The sequence below is a fragment of the Limulus polyphemus genome, unplaced genomic scaffold (assembly GCF_000517525.1).
Source record: "Limulus polyphemus unplaced genomic scaffold, Limulus_polyphemus-2.1.2 Scaffold957, whole genome shotgun sequence".
NCBI lineage: Eukaryota > Metazoa > Arthropoda > Merostomata > Xiphosura > Limulidae > Limulus > Limulus polyphemus.
In genome coordinates, this window is record NW_013666567.1 from 17,030 (window position 1) to 30,113 (window position 13,084).

Here is a 13,084-nt window from a genome sequence, read left to right on the forward strand (position 1 = left end):
TGATTAGTAGCATGTTTTTACACTTCGTTACTTTAAATCTAAATACAACTCCATATTCTGATTAGTAGCATGTTTTTACACTTCGTTACTTTAAATCTAAATACAACAACTGCATGTTCTGATTATTAGCATGTTTTTACACTTCTTTACTTTAAATCTAAATACAACAACTCCATATTCTGATTAATAGCATGTTTTTACACTTCGTTACTTTAAATCTAAATACAACAACTCCACATTCTAATTAGTAGCATGTTTTTACACTTCTTTACTTTAAATTTAAACATGACTCCATATTCTGATTAGTAGCATGTTTTTACATTTCTTTACTTTAAATCCAAATACAACAACTCTACATTCTGATTAGTAGCATGTTTTTACACTTCTTTACTTTAAATCTAAATCCAACAACTCCATATTCTGATTAGTAGCATGTTTTTACACTTCTTTACTTTAAATCTAAATACAACAACTCCACATTCTGATTAGTAGCATGTTTTTACACTTCTTTACTTTAAATCCAAATACAACAACTCTACATTCTGATTAGTAGCATGTTTTTACACTTCGTTACTTTAAATCTAAATACAACAACGCCACATTCTGATTAGTAGCATGTTTTTACACTTCTTTACTTTAATATTAAATACAACTCCATATTCTGATTAGTAGCATGTTTTTACACTTCGTTACTTTAAATACATCAACTGTATGTTCTGATTAGTAGGTTTTTGTTTCACGTGGTAAAGCATACGTTTCGTATTCGGGAGGTCGATGACTCAGTTCCGTCTATATCAATATTTTTATATATTTTTTCATAAACAGTGTTCCAGTAGTCAAATAATTTTAGCACATACATCGTAAGCGATGCACGAGTTTATCCTCTAGTAAAACAATTGTTATGGTAATCATAAAAAGTAATATAAAATCATTACTATCAGCACGAACGTTATTTAGAATTGTTGTTGTTTTTCTAATTTACATTTGTGAGAAGGGTCATATTGCATACAGTAAATATATTAGAGGCCTTACTAGTAAGAAAATATTTTTCATAAACTTTAGATTTTGTTCTGATTTATGTGATGTTATTTCTGCATTATATTGTATTTGTTGTAAACAGTTATATGTTTGGAAAAACAAGACTGATGGTATCTCATTTCAAAAAGGAAAATAATTATCCATTACCTGTCAATAAACGTACAAATAAGTGTATTGCGGAAAAATATACATTACAAGAACCCTTTTTTTTCAGACATTTCCATTTTGGTATTCTTGTGAAAACTAAAATATTATTTTAATAATAAATTTCAAACCACGTGGAATGTTACATAGTTGAACAGTCAGAGGGATTTTAGAACATATAAAACTAAGGTAAAAAAAAACGCAGAAATTTTATCGTGCTTATTTATGTCTTGTGTAAAAAAGTGCTTTACTTTTGAAACTCGGAATATCCTTGAAGATACGGAAGTGGTAGTTATGTCTTTATTAATTTTAAATTGCAAAATACATTTGGTTGTTTTTGTACCTGTTAATTTTGTATTATTATTGTAATCAAAACACGTGAACTGTAAATTTACATATATTTAACTTTATCCTTTATATCTTCGGCTATATTGTTTTTAAGAATTTCATAATATATATAAAGAATTTTGATAATCATCCAGAGAATGTATTAAGACCGAATTGGTCTGAAAGTCGTGTTTTTTATATGTTTATCAATATGTTTAAACGTTGTGTTATTATTAATTCATTTCAATGGTTATTGGCTCCTCCTGGTTGACGAGTAATTTTGGGGTTGCTTGTTACAACTCTTGGTGTAGTGTGAAAACTTTTATGCTATTTACTGAACACATTTGTTTTTGTTTTTTACTCTAAATGTTATTACATTCTGGCACTATAATAAAATTTAATCGAAATTACTTTTTTCTATTTGCCAAGAACACTTGTACCTAATTTAGCATATTAACATTTGTACTGGAACAATTATGAATACTTGATTAATAATTAGAAAAACGGGGGGGGGTGTAACTAGACAAAACACCGAACCCTTACTTAGAACGATTTATAAATGTGAAAATAACGCTTTCGTTCTCAGAGGGTATTGACAGTATCCTATATTATGTTACAGTTTGGTGTAATTTTGTGTGAATATATATGTATTTTAACTTTTTAAACTTCCAAGCGAAGTTAATACAAACAGACCCCCCATTGCCTTTTCTTTGTTTTTTTTTCGGTTACTTCCCACATTTGTGATATCCACATTCAAACCTTCTGATCCAAAAACACATCTATACCGCTTATTAACGTAAAATTATCCTTTTACATTCTGGGCCAGTGATTCCCATCCTTTTTTAGATTGAGGCCTGAACGTTATAATCTCTGTCCAAGACACGCTCCATTAAACAAACAGACTTACAAGAAAAGAAGGGACATACTTGATTGCAGAAATGTAGCAATTATAATAATATGATAAAGTAAATACACGTATTTACTTAACAATAAGTAAGAAGCTTGCCCTTGTTTGACGTTACACAACTTATCCCAACGAGGAATGATGCATTGCTGTTTTTACCACTTAGAGTCATTGTACCTACTGCTTTCTGTTACCTTACATTGTATATGTAATCTTTAATTACATTGCCTTTGTTTATTTCATTGAAACTGCTAGGAAATTGACCATATATAAATATAGATGTATATATCCTTTGCGAGTTCCTCGCAGCCCAATACAACTAGCAAGTTTTAAAGGTACCGCATAAATTTGTTTAAAAAGTCATTAATATAGAAAACGTAATATATTTGTTTTGTTTGTTATTAAGCACAAAGCTATACAAGTAGATATCCGTGCTGTGCCCACCACAAGTATCGAAACCCGTTTTTTAACGTTATAAGCCTTCCGATTATCGCTGAGCCACTGGGGAGCTTGAACTTTAATAAAACCATTATTACTCAGCGTATGCATATATAATTGGCAAGTAAACTAGGTAAACACACGTTCACCATAACTGCTTTATGATGATAGGATTGCTCTTCGAAAAACGTTTTTTTTTTCGATTCCAATTGCTATTCAAAATTATACATATAAGATCAGCGCTTTCAATAATTATTTTAGAATTACTGTATTGTGCTAATTCACTACTTTGTCTTGAAAGCATACTTCATGTGTTAGAATTGTTCTTAAATGTACCTACATCTCTTTCAGGAGTTGGAAGAAATTTGAGTTTACTTTTTTTCTTAATTTATGAAAAAATTATCATCGATTGGATAGAGAATCACTTAACTGTATTTATTTCTATTTAGAAATGGTATGTACATTACACTAAGGCATTAAGCCTTGTGAGTTCTTATTTTAAGTACTATGATGCCAAGTTTTATTTCGTTTGAAACCTTAACTTAGGATATTTTCAATCAAACATTAATATTGTAGCATCGAACACAATTCAAGGTGATTTGCTCGTGCGTATGTCGCATTCAAACTTACAGTACACGATTTCTACGGAATTTCTGTAACATGATAAATATTTAATTCCTTGTTCCTTTTAAAAAATAAATCGATGTTGCAAAAATATATCGTGAACAAAAAACATTCAAACATTTTTTTACGTTAACAGATGAATCCTAAAGCGTTTTGTAAATTCGGCTTTCCGTTTAGGAGGTGTCCCCTCCCCTCGATGGCTCAGCTGTAAGTTTGAGGTCTAATAACGCTAGAAATCGGGTTTCGATGCCCGTCGTGAGAAGAGCACAAAATAAACAAGCCATTTAAGAGGTAAGTACACAATTAATTACCACCAATAATTATGTCCCTACTCCTTAAAATGCATTTAAAATAAAGTTTCATAAGTAATATTCAAAACATTTACTGCAGTAGAAGCCATAAGTAATTGTTTAAGTTTGAGATGTTCATAATCTGTTAGTAGTTAACCCAAAAAGTAATTATCTGAATAAAAACTGTTGTCAAATACTTTAAATATTAACAAACAAAGGAAAAAAATATATTAAGCTTTTTGTTTTGAATTTTGCGCAAAGTTACTCGAGGGCTACGACCGCTATCCGCCCCTAATTTAGAAGTGATAAATTAAAAGGAAGGTAGCTAGTCAAAACCATCCACCACCAACTCTTGAATTACTCATTTATCAACAAAAAGTGGGATTGACTGTCACATTATAACGCCTCCACGGCTGAAAGAACGAGCATCTTTGTTCACGGGATTTGAACCCGCGACCCGAAGAATGCGAGTCGAGCGCTTTAACCATCAGGTCATGCCACAAATCTGTCATATCCACTGCCAACGAGGGGTTTTATTAAGAATAATACTTCAGTCTTACTTACAATGATTTCTTTGATTTGTTTTGTTCTTTGGTACCTTAAAGTAAAGTTTACAATAAAACTATATAAAGCTTAAGGTTGAAATTAGTATTTACTAGTAATTATATATATATATATATTAGTTTTAATGCTTAAAAGTACAGCCTACTGTAACCTTCATTTGGTAATAAGTTATATAGTTGTATATGAATATTGCTGCAGTTACACAATCCACTTTTCTATGATGTATTGGGCTGGCAATTATAAATATTTCTAAAGTCTTCGTATTATTGGCCCAAATTAACATTATAATACATATATGCAATTAACATTCTTTGAAATGGAAATAGGAATGTATAAATGCGGAATATTTGTTTTTCAAACGCAATTTGAAACATCTTCAAATTTTGCAATTATTGTCATATCATCAACATGTTTACACGTCCACGTTTGGTATATCCCATCATTATAACATTCTCAATTGGTTGATCTCATGCATAATGTTTTTGTTTAAGTTCTCTTGAGACCTGCAATGTTGGTCATTGTAACGATTTTCAGATGATCTATTTCATCAATGAACTTGCGTGTTAAAGTTATCGCCTTCCTATAGCTTGTCAGATACGTTATTTTGTATTGCATTTTGGTAATTAATTAGAATTTGAAATTTCCTGAATTATTTGAGGAAGCAATTAACTTCCCGTTGCATAAACTGAATATTTATGAACGATAACCTGCACTATCTAAATAGTTTTAATTTTGTTTTAGGGCGATTCATTACAACCACTTCGAGGCCATTCATCAAGAGGAGTCCAGTTTACTTAAAATAGAAGATGTAGGCAAAATCATGTATGCTACTAGAGACAAGGAGAAATATATTTTAGAAGGAGTCTTTGCAACGTTAGTGGTAATGTAAGTTATCCTGGCGTGTTTTTCTTTGACTAGTTTCAATGGTTTATTCTAGCAGTCATTGGATAATGAGAGTGTCAGTTGTGTTCCTTGTATCGTGGAGCGTTCTGGTTGTGACCAGTGCCTTCAGTTGCAATCCAAAGTGTAACTGTATCTGGAGGAACGGAAAGCAAACAGCTGAGTGTTCTGGGGTTGGATTCAGTGCAGTGCCCTCCGAACTGGACAGTGGTGTGCAGGTACTGAGCATATCCAGGAATATAATTCACATTTTGCACCGTGATGCATTTCTTCAGGTGGGCTTGGTTAACCTACAAAAAGTGTTTTTAGCTCACTGTGACATAGATCAGGTTAATGAATACGCGTTTAATCGGTTGACTAACTTAGTGGAGCTGGATCTCAGCTTTAACAAACTTACCATTGTTCCATCTGCAAGCTTCATTCACGTTCCACGACTCAGAGAGCTTAAGCTTAGTGGAAACCCCTTATCTACCCTGCCTAATCACGCTTTTTCTTCTGCTAAATCTTTAACGGTCTTAGAGATATCAAAATGTCACATACATACCATAGCAGCAAAAGCTTTTGATGGTTTAGAAAATCTTCAAGTGTTAAGAATCGATTACAATAGCCTAGAGACTGTTTCAGGTAAAACTATGATACCTCTGAAATCTTTAAATGATATTTCTTTATATGACAACCCGTGGAGATGTGACTGTGAACTTCGTACTTTTCGACAATGGTTAGATGAAAACAACATACCTTACACTCCTCCAATATGCCACCAGCCCTTACATATTAAAGATAAAACATGGAATTTTGTCAGAATTGATGATTTCTCTTGTCCTCCACAGTTTCTCAATACATCAAGTGTATTCAATGTCTATGAAAATGTGAATGTCACATTAGAATGTAGAGTGAAAGGAGATCCTAGTCCAACCGTTAAGTGGGTGTGGAGGCAAAGAACAATTGCAAACATTTCTGAAGGGATTTCCTCACAACAGACGTTTGTTGTTAGCGAGACAGGACACAGAGAAAAACTATCTCGTTTAAAGATTACTTTTGTACAAGATCCAAACGCTGGAACTTATACTTGTGTTGCCGAAAATTTAGCAGGTATTCGGACTAAAAACTTTACTCTTGTTATTTCTCGACACCCCGTCACTGAACAAAAAATAACAGACAGAGAGAAGCCACAAGAAGTGAGAGAGAAAGATTCTACAGTGAAAGACCAGGAAGAAGAAGAAGATGACAGAGGGTCTGCAACAGGAATGATAATTGGAATTGTGATTGGTGCTCTTCTAGTGTTACTCATATTTGCTCTTTTGTTGTGGATATTACGTAGGAGGCAACGAAAACCAGGTAGCCACAAACGACAAGACATCAGTCACAAAGTAGGTAATTCAGTCGGTAGCCTTGACGCTAAAGAACCGCAAGAAGACGTTGACTTGAAACTTCTTGCAGTCACCACAGTGAAGATACCCCCTAGACTTGGTGCATATGAGGAGCTACCAACTTCAGAAACGGATACATACGATTCTAGGGGGGGTGATATTGGTTTGCCTCCTCGTGTGTGGGAAATGAACGACCATATACTCCCTAACCCAACCTGGGAAAGTCCTCTTAGTCCAGAATCTACTTTTCGTCTTCCTCCTCCTCCTTCCCAAATGGAGAAACGATTAAACACCCGCAGCCCTGTTACCGTCCCTATGCCTGTTCCCCAAGGCGACCTTCACTCACGCCTGCAAAATGAATTGGCCGATACCTTGCGACGAAAAGGTGAAAGAAAATCATTTGAAAGAGAACGTGGAGATGGGAGTTCAGAGCTGGAAGCTACGGGTTTTGAAAATAACCTTAAGACATCTGAACCTGGAATCAAAGAACCACAGAAAAAGAATCCAGTGAATGATAACAAAGGCGGCGTTCTATCTCCTCTACATTCGGAAGGAAATACTCCAGATTTGTTGTTTCATCCACATCAGGTCGAAAACCCTTCAGCTTACTTCCGACCGATTTCAGATGTAATCTCAGATGATAAAGGGGACAAAACATCTGAAAACCTTGAGGGGGGAGGAGATGGTACCGAAGTCTGAAACAATGAAGGACGTTTAAAGTCAAATATAAGGGGTTTTTTTGTATACCATTTGATGAGAAATGAACATATTGTGTTTGTTAACAGAGTTCGGTGCTATCAAGATATATTTCTTGTATTTTCAGCAACAAAAGAGACGTTAGGCCGTTTTATTGTCGCCATGAGACATTTCATTTGAGTTGACTTTATGACTTTCGCAATAATGGGACAAACACATACAAACTGCGTCACCTCAAAATTATTATTAAAGCTAAAATACAGAATCAAAACACCCTAAGCAAGATAAAAAGCAATTTTTGACAGTTGCTCATTACTGTATTAGCCATCAAATTTTTCATTGTGATGTTGCTTTTCTGCTTTTCTTTTTGTGGCAAATTTTAATACTGATACAAATACTGGTTTCACAGAAATCAGATAATTTGAGTTATATATGTATGTGAAGTGATGATAATTGGATTTCGTAGAGCAGTGGATCTAGCTGTTTCTGTACCTGTTAATTATTTGTATTATTATTGTAATCAAAACACGTTAACTGTAAACTTATAAACACAAGTATGTCCCGCATTTTGTCTAACCACGTAAAAACGTTGTAATTGATGTATTAATCTTTGATCAGTTGCCAGTGAAAGAGAAAAAGAATGTTTGCCAGACCTTATTGTTAGAATCGTTTTTATAATTATTGATGACGATGAGTATAACTTGGAGAATCTTGTTCTTTCGAATTATAATTTCGTAGGCAGGATTTTAAAACATTCACCCAAGGAATGATATAGCATTGTTTCGTGATTTGTACAAATAGTTGATCAGAGTGGATAATTACACTAACTTTTTACCCGTGACTAAAAGCGATATATTTTCAAAATCAGATTAAGATTTTTCATAAGTTTTGTTGTTGCATTTGATACTAAATATTTCCTTTCACTGCATATTCTATTGTAAGTGCACAGCGAAAGCCAAATCCTACACTTACATAACTACTAAACTAATAACAATAGAAAGGATATTATGATACTATAAGAATTTCGGAGTACACTCTTTATAAAACTGGAGCAATGCTTTCGACACAACATGAAAATTAAATCTTCATGTTAAATGTAAGGTCAGTAAAATTAAAGAAACGGAGTCACAAAGGAACCCAGTTGACTTAATTAATATATACATAGTATCTAGTACATGACCTTAGAGTGGTCCTTCGAAAGGATATAGTTTGAATATATTTTCGCCGTGACTCCGTCCCTTTAAAGACCTGTTATCTACAGCCCTCCAAAATAAAAAAAAGTTTAATTAAAACGTTAACAACCTTACACTTTTAATTTATTCCTTCCAAGTTTTCTTCATCCAAATAATTTATTTAAACATTTTATAAGACAATATTTTGTGGAAATTTATATCTTTTTGTTGTTTTTTTTCATCAGAAACACTTTGAGTTTTTAAAAATTATCTTTTTTTTTGTGCTACTGGATTTTTTTATTTAATTTAAAATTTAAATGTGTGATATCAAGACTGATGAAAAGTTAAAAGCTGTAGACTTCTCTTGAGCAGAGAGTCGTTAGTATAATTCTAGCTGTTATGAGAGAACTGAGTTTTCTGGATACAGTGTTATTATTGTGAAATAAAGAGCTTTGTCTGTTTGAAAAAAAAATTGTGTCTAGTGCTTTACTAACACTAACACCTGCTCGACATTGATTGGTCTATTATCCTTCTCCATAACGACAAATTAAATAAACTTTATATGGAAACACTTTTTTGTTTGTATAATGAAAAAAATTTCATTAATATTAGGTTACGTTCTTACAAATACTCATCAGCTGATTTAGAAATATTTATTCTAAAAATTTAATGATGCTTGTGAGACTTCTAAAGGTATTTGAACTCGTAGTACGATAACATCGAATAAACTGTTATAATTGAAATAATATGAATGTTGACCAAAATATTATATCACGATAATTTACATACTGTATACTGAAAACAAGTGCAATATTGAAAGATAACTGAATTGTTTATTATTTTGTGAAAGCTTAGTATCACTTAGATGATTATGCATAGGTAGTTAACTTGGTGTTTTTGTATTGTTGAAATATGATTGTCTCATGTAATTTTGAAACTCTTGAAATATCTTGTAAAACACGTACATATTTGACATGGTTTTAATATAAAAATTATATGTTTTGAACACAGTCATAGTTTCTTAAAAGATAATACACAACACTCTCACCTTTTGGGAAAGGTCCACTGTTTTACCCATAAAAACTTGGTGACGATGGCGGTTTGAATTGTTGCAGTTCCCAGAAGAAATTACTCGTGGTCTTCCTAGTTAACCACTGGTCGTATAGGTAAGTTGCCGTCACAAAAATATACGAAAGAAGGATTTGGCTAACAGGTAAGATGTAGAGAAAGGTAAAGTTGACCCACAAGTTTCGATGAAATGTTCAAAGAAAGACTGGAGTTCTTTAACTTTACAAAACAACACAAATAAACTTTGTTTGTATTAAAGTTTATAATTACTGTGTTAGTCAGTTGGTCAGCTAAAAGGAAACACAACTTCTTTATTTTAAAGGACACTGTAAATTTTAAAACAAACGGAATATACCTACTGAACAAAGGACACCAGACAGAACTAGAACAGAGCAGATATATTCAACAATGACAATGTTATGTAGCATTAGACATAAAACAAAACGTGCAATGACTTTACACGGTAAAAAAAATGTACAAAATGGTCTATTTTCATATATTATATATAAAATGTAGGAAAAGGCTAATACAAAAACAGTCTATATTTGGTGGAAAGTAGACAGGTGTGTTGATCCTAAGATAATGGTTTGAAGTGATAAACAGTTTGTTTCCAAAAGCAACTAAAGTTGCGTAAATTTTGACTATTTAGAATTAGTTATTAGGGTAATACTCACAAACATAATCTACCCAATATGTCACAGGGGTAGTCATATGTTTCTCTGAGTAAATAATACAGGAACTTTGGTTCGTGTTACAAAGACAGCCTGTTGACTGTTGGAGACAACACGCACCTTTGGTGGTAAAGCATTTCATTGAACTGGGTTTTAAAGTAGCGTCTATCGTACCCTTTGTATCATTAACGAAGAACGGGAAGTAGTTCTGGCATAAGGAATCTTGCAAGTGTAAATTCAAACCTGAATATAGGCTAAGTACATAAAAAATGTGTTATGAAACAAACGGGTTAGTTTACAATACTGTGCAAACGTGTTAGGGCAAGAGAATATTTTGTCATTCTTTCCATTTTGTGAGGCTAATTCTTCCATGCCATTACAGAATGTAAATTTCAACACTATGGTAATGCTTCACTGATCCCTGTTGACAACTGAATGAGCCAGGGTGAGAATACTTATCATTCTTTAGAATTCCCATATACTTGTACCAAGGACATGTCATAATGGTTCTGTTTGAATGAACATACTAATCAAACTTAGGGTCTTAACTATATAGAAAGAAGCTAGCAAGGAGCTAGCATATGGTACCAGTATATGCTGGAAGAAATCAATTTAATAACACTCCACAAATAAACCTTGATAAAAACAGAGTTTAACGCTATATATTAAGTTTTGTTGTCATGCCACGGCCCCAAAACGTAGAGAATTGTCAGTAGAGCAGAGCTCGCATAAAAGCTGTTTGGACTCTCCTACAAATTGCTGCAGACTTGAAATTATCTCCAAACACTGTCAAGTACACCTAGATCGTGAAACCGAGACAGGTAAATTTAAAAATAGGAAAGGAAGACGCAGAACACCTAAACTCAATGATACTGATGTTAAGTATCTTAGTTTATACAACTTCGGGACAGAAGGAAGATTGCCACTGATCTCAAGCATGAGATAAACGACCATGTACCAAATGACAGAAAAATGTCCAGATTTATAGTATCAAGAAGACTCGACGAGAATGGAATATTTGGTCGTGTAGCGGCTAAAAAACCTTTACTTTGATCTTCAAATATTGTCAAGAGACTGTTATGGACGGATGAGTCCAAGTTTGAAACATTTGGTTCAAAGCGTAGGTTGTACGTCCGGCGTAAGAAAGGTGAAAGATACTTACCTCAATGCATAGCACCTTCCATGAACCATGGGGGAGGCAGTGTGATGGCTTAGGAGTAATTTTCTGCTGAGGCAACAGGAGATATTTGCAAAATAGAAAGGATAATGGACCAGTGCAAGTACCATCATACACTGATGCGTCTGATATACCCAGTGGTTTGCGTATTATTGATAAAGGATTCTACTACCGAGAATATAATGACCTCAAACACTCATCCTACCTATGCAGAAATTACTTAGCTAAGAAAGAAGTTGCTGGAGACATTCAAATGATGCAATGTCCCCCACAGAGCCCCGATCTCAACCCAATTGAGCAGGTCTGGGATTTGATAGATCAAAAACTTGACATATCAAAAGTTACTTCCACTTTGATTAAATATGTTGCAATAATGCCTGAAAGACTGTCTGCAGTTATTAAAGCAAAAGGGGGGCACACAAAATATTAACTGTTTGCTGAACTCAAGCACTTCCACTGAGTTTCTGTTGTACTAAATATGAAAATTAATAAACTTTTGATGCTTCACCTGTGATTTACCTTCCATTGTTCTTTGAAAGTAGCCTGAAATCTAATTTCTGACTTTGTCCTAACACATTTGCACAGTACTGCATTAACGCGTGTCTTATGTAAGACATTATAGAGTAAAATGGGAAACTGCAAACTTTTTCTGACAAAAATAGAAACACAAAAATGATTTCATATATGGAAAAATAAGCGGGAAGGAAAATATAAATATATTGTAGATGTAGTATTTTCTCTTACAACAGCAGAAATCGTAAACAAAAGGAAAGATAGAGAGCAAGTCAATAAACCTCGAGCTTCCCGTTACCTGTTCCTTATTTAGAGTGTGAGTGGGGTGTCATATCACCAGCTGCTGTAAGACCTAGATATGGACAATCCTATTTTTTCAGGTAAAGATTACTCTTATGGCCTAGCTGGAATTAACAATAAGCAATTCCTCCATTACACGACCTCAAACTACTATTAGTAAAGATAAGAACAGATATTTTTGTAAAGTTACAATACAGTATGCTCAGAAATAATTAACACAGAAAATGTATTGTGATTAGCATATAGATTTCCACACGTTTGTGGTCGCCATTTTAAAAATTATGACAGACATGTAATAAGTAATTTATATAAGATCCACTTAAATTTTCATTCAAATCTGATATTGGTCCATTTTGATGTTACTGACAGCCATGTTTTTGATTTAGCCTAATAATAGCTATTTAAGAAAAAACCGAAAAATTAAACTTGTTTCATTCATTCATGATTTTATATTTTTCTTTGGTCATCTTGACTGTTTATTTAGTTTTAAGTTTTGTAAATATATTAAGCGTATTGCATTTCAGTTTTGCAGTTTGACAAACAGCAATGTATATTATCCATATTTAAGCCAAACATTCACCAGCGATCTTTAACGTTTTAAATACTACTAAAAACCTTCACAATAGCGATGATATGTTTGTTAACAAGTAAGAAGAAAACATAATTTCGTTGCATTAGTAGGAGAAATGTATTTACCAGGAACAACAGCTGGAGTTATCAACTGATAATCAACTACTACAAGAAAACAATGGTTCACCTGAACTTCTCTGAATTGTGAAGACTTTGGTTAAATATGTTTTGTTTTAAAACGTGCTTCAAGTGACGTGTACTTGTTAAAACAAATTACTGTGGATATTTTTTGAACGATGGATGAGTGAGTGTTTGAAG

The 13,084-nt window shown here is 33.3% G+C and overlaps 1 protein-coding gene across 2 annotated transcripts in view; it reads left to right on the forward strand.

Moving 5' to 3' along the window:
• LOC106461430 (leucine-rich repeat-containing protein 24-like) overlaps positions 1-8,931 on the forward strand; it is a 25,444-nt gene extending 16,513 nt beyond the window's left edge. The window contains exons 1-2 of one of the 2 annotated variants that reach the window (XM_013921250.2): positions 3,653-3,766; positions 5,071-8,931. In XM_013921250.2, coding sequence (XP_013776704.1) covers positions 5,253-7,298 — 2,046 coding nt within the window. In that variant the 5' untranslated portion in view covers positions 3,653-3,766; positions 5,071-5,252 and the 3' untranslated portion in view covers positions 7,299-8,931. Of the gene's footprint in view, positions 1-3,652; positions 3,767-5,070 lie in introns of those variants that run through there. The other variant, XM_022388390.1, reaches the window with a different exon arrangement.
• Positions 8,932-13,084: the final 4,153 nt, after the last annotated feature.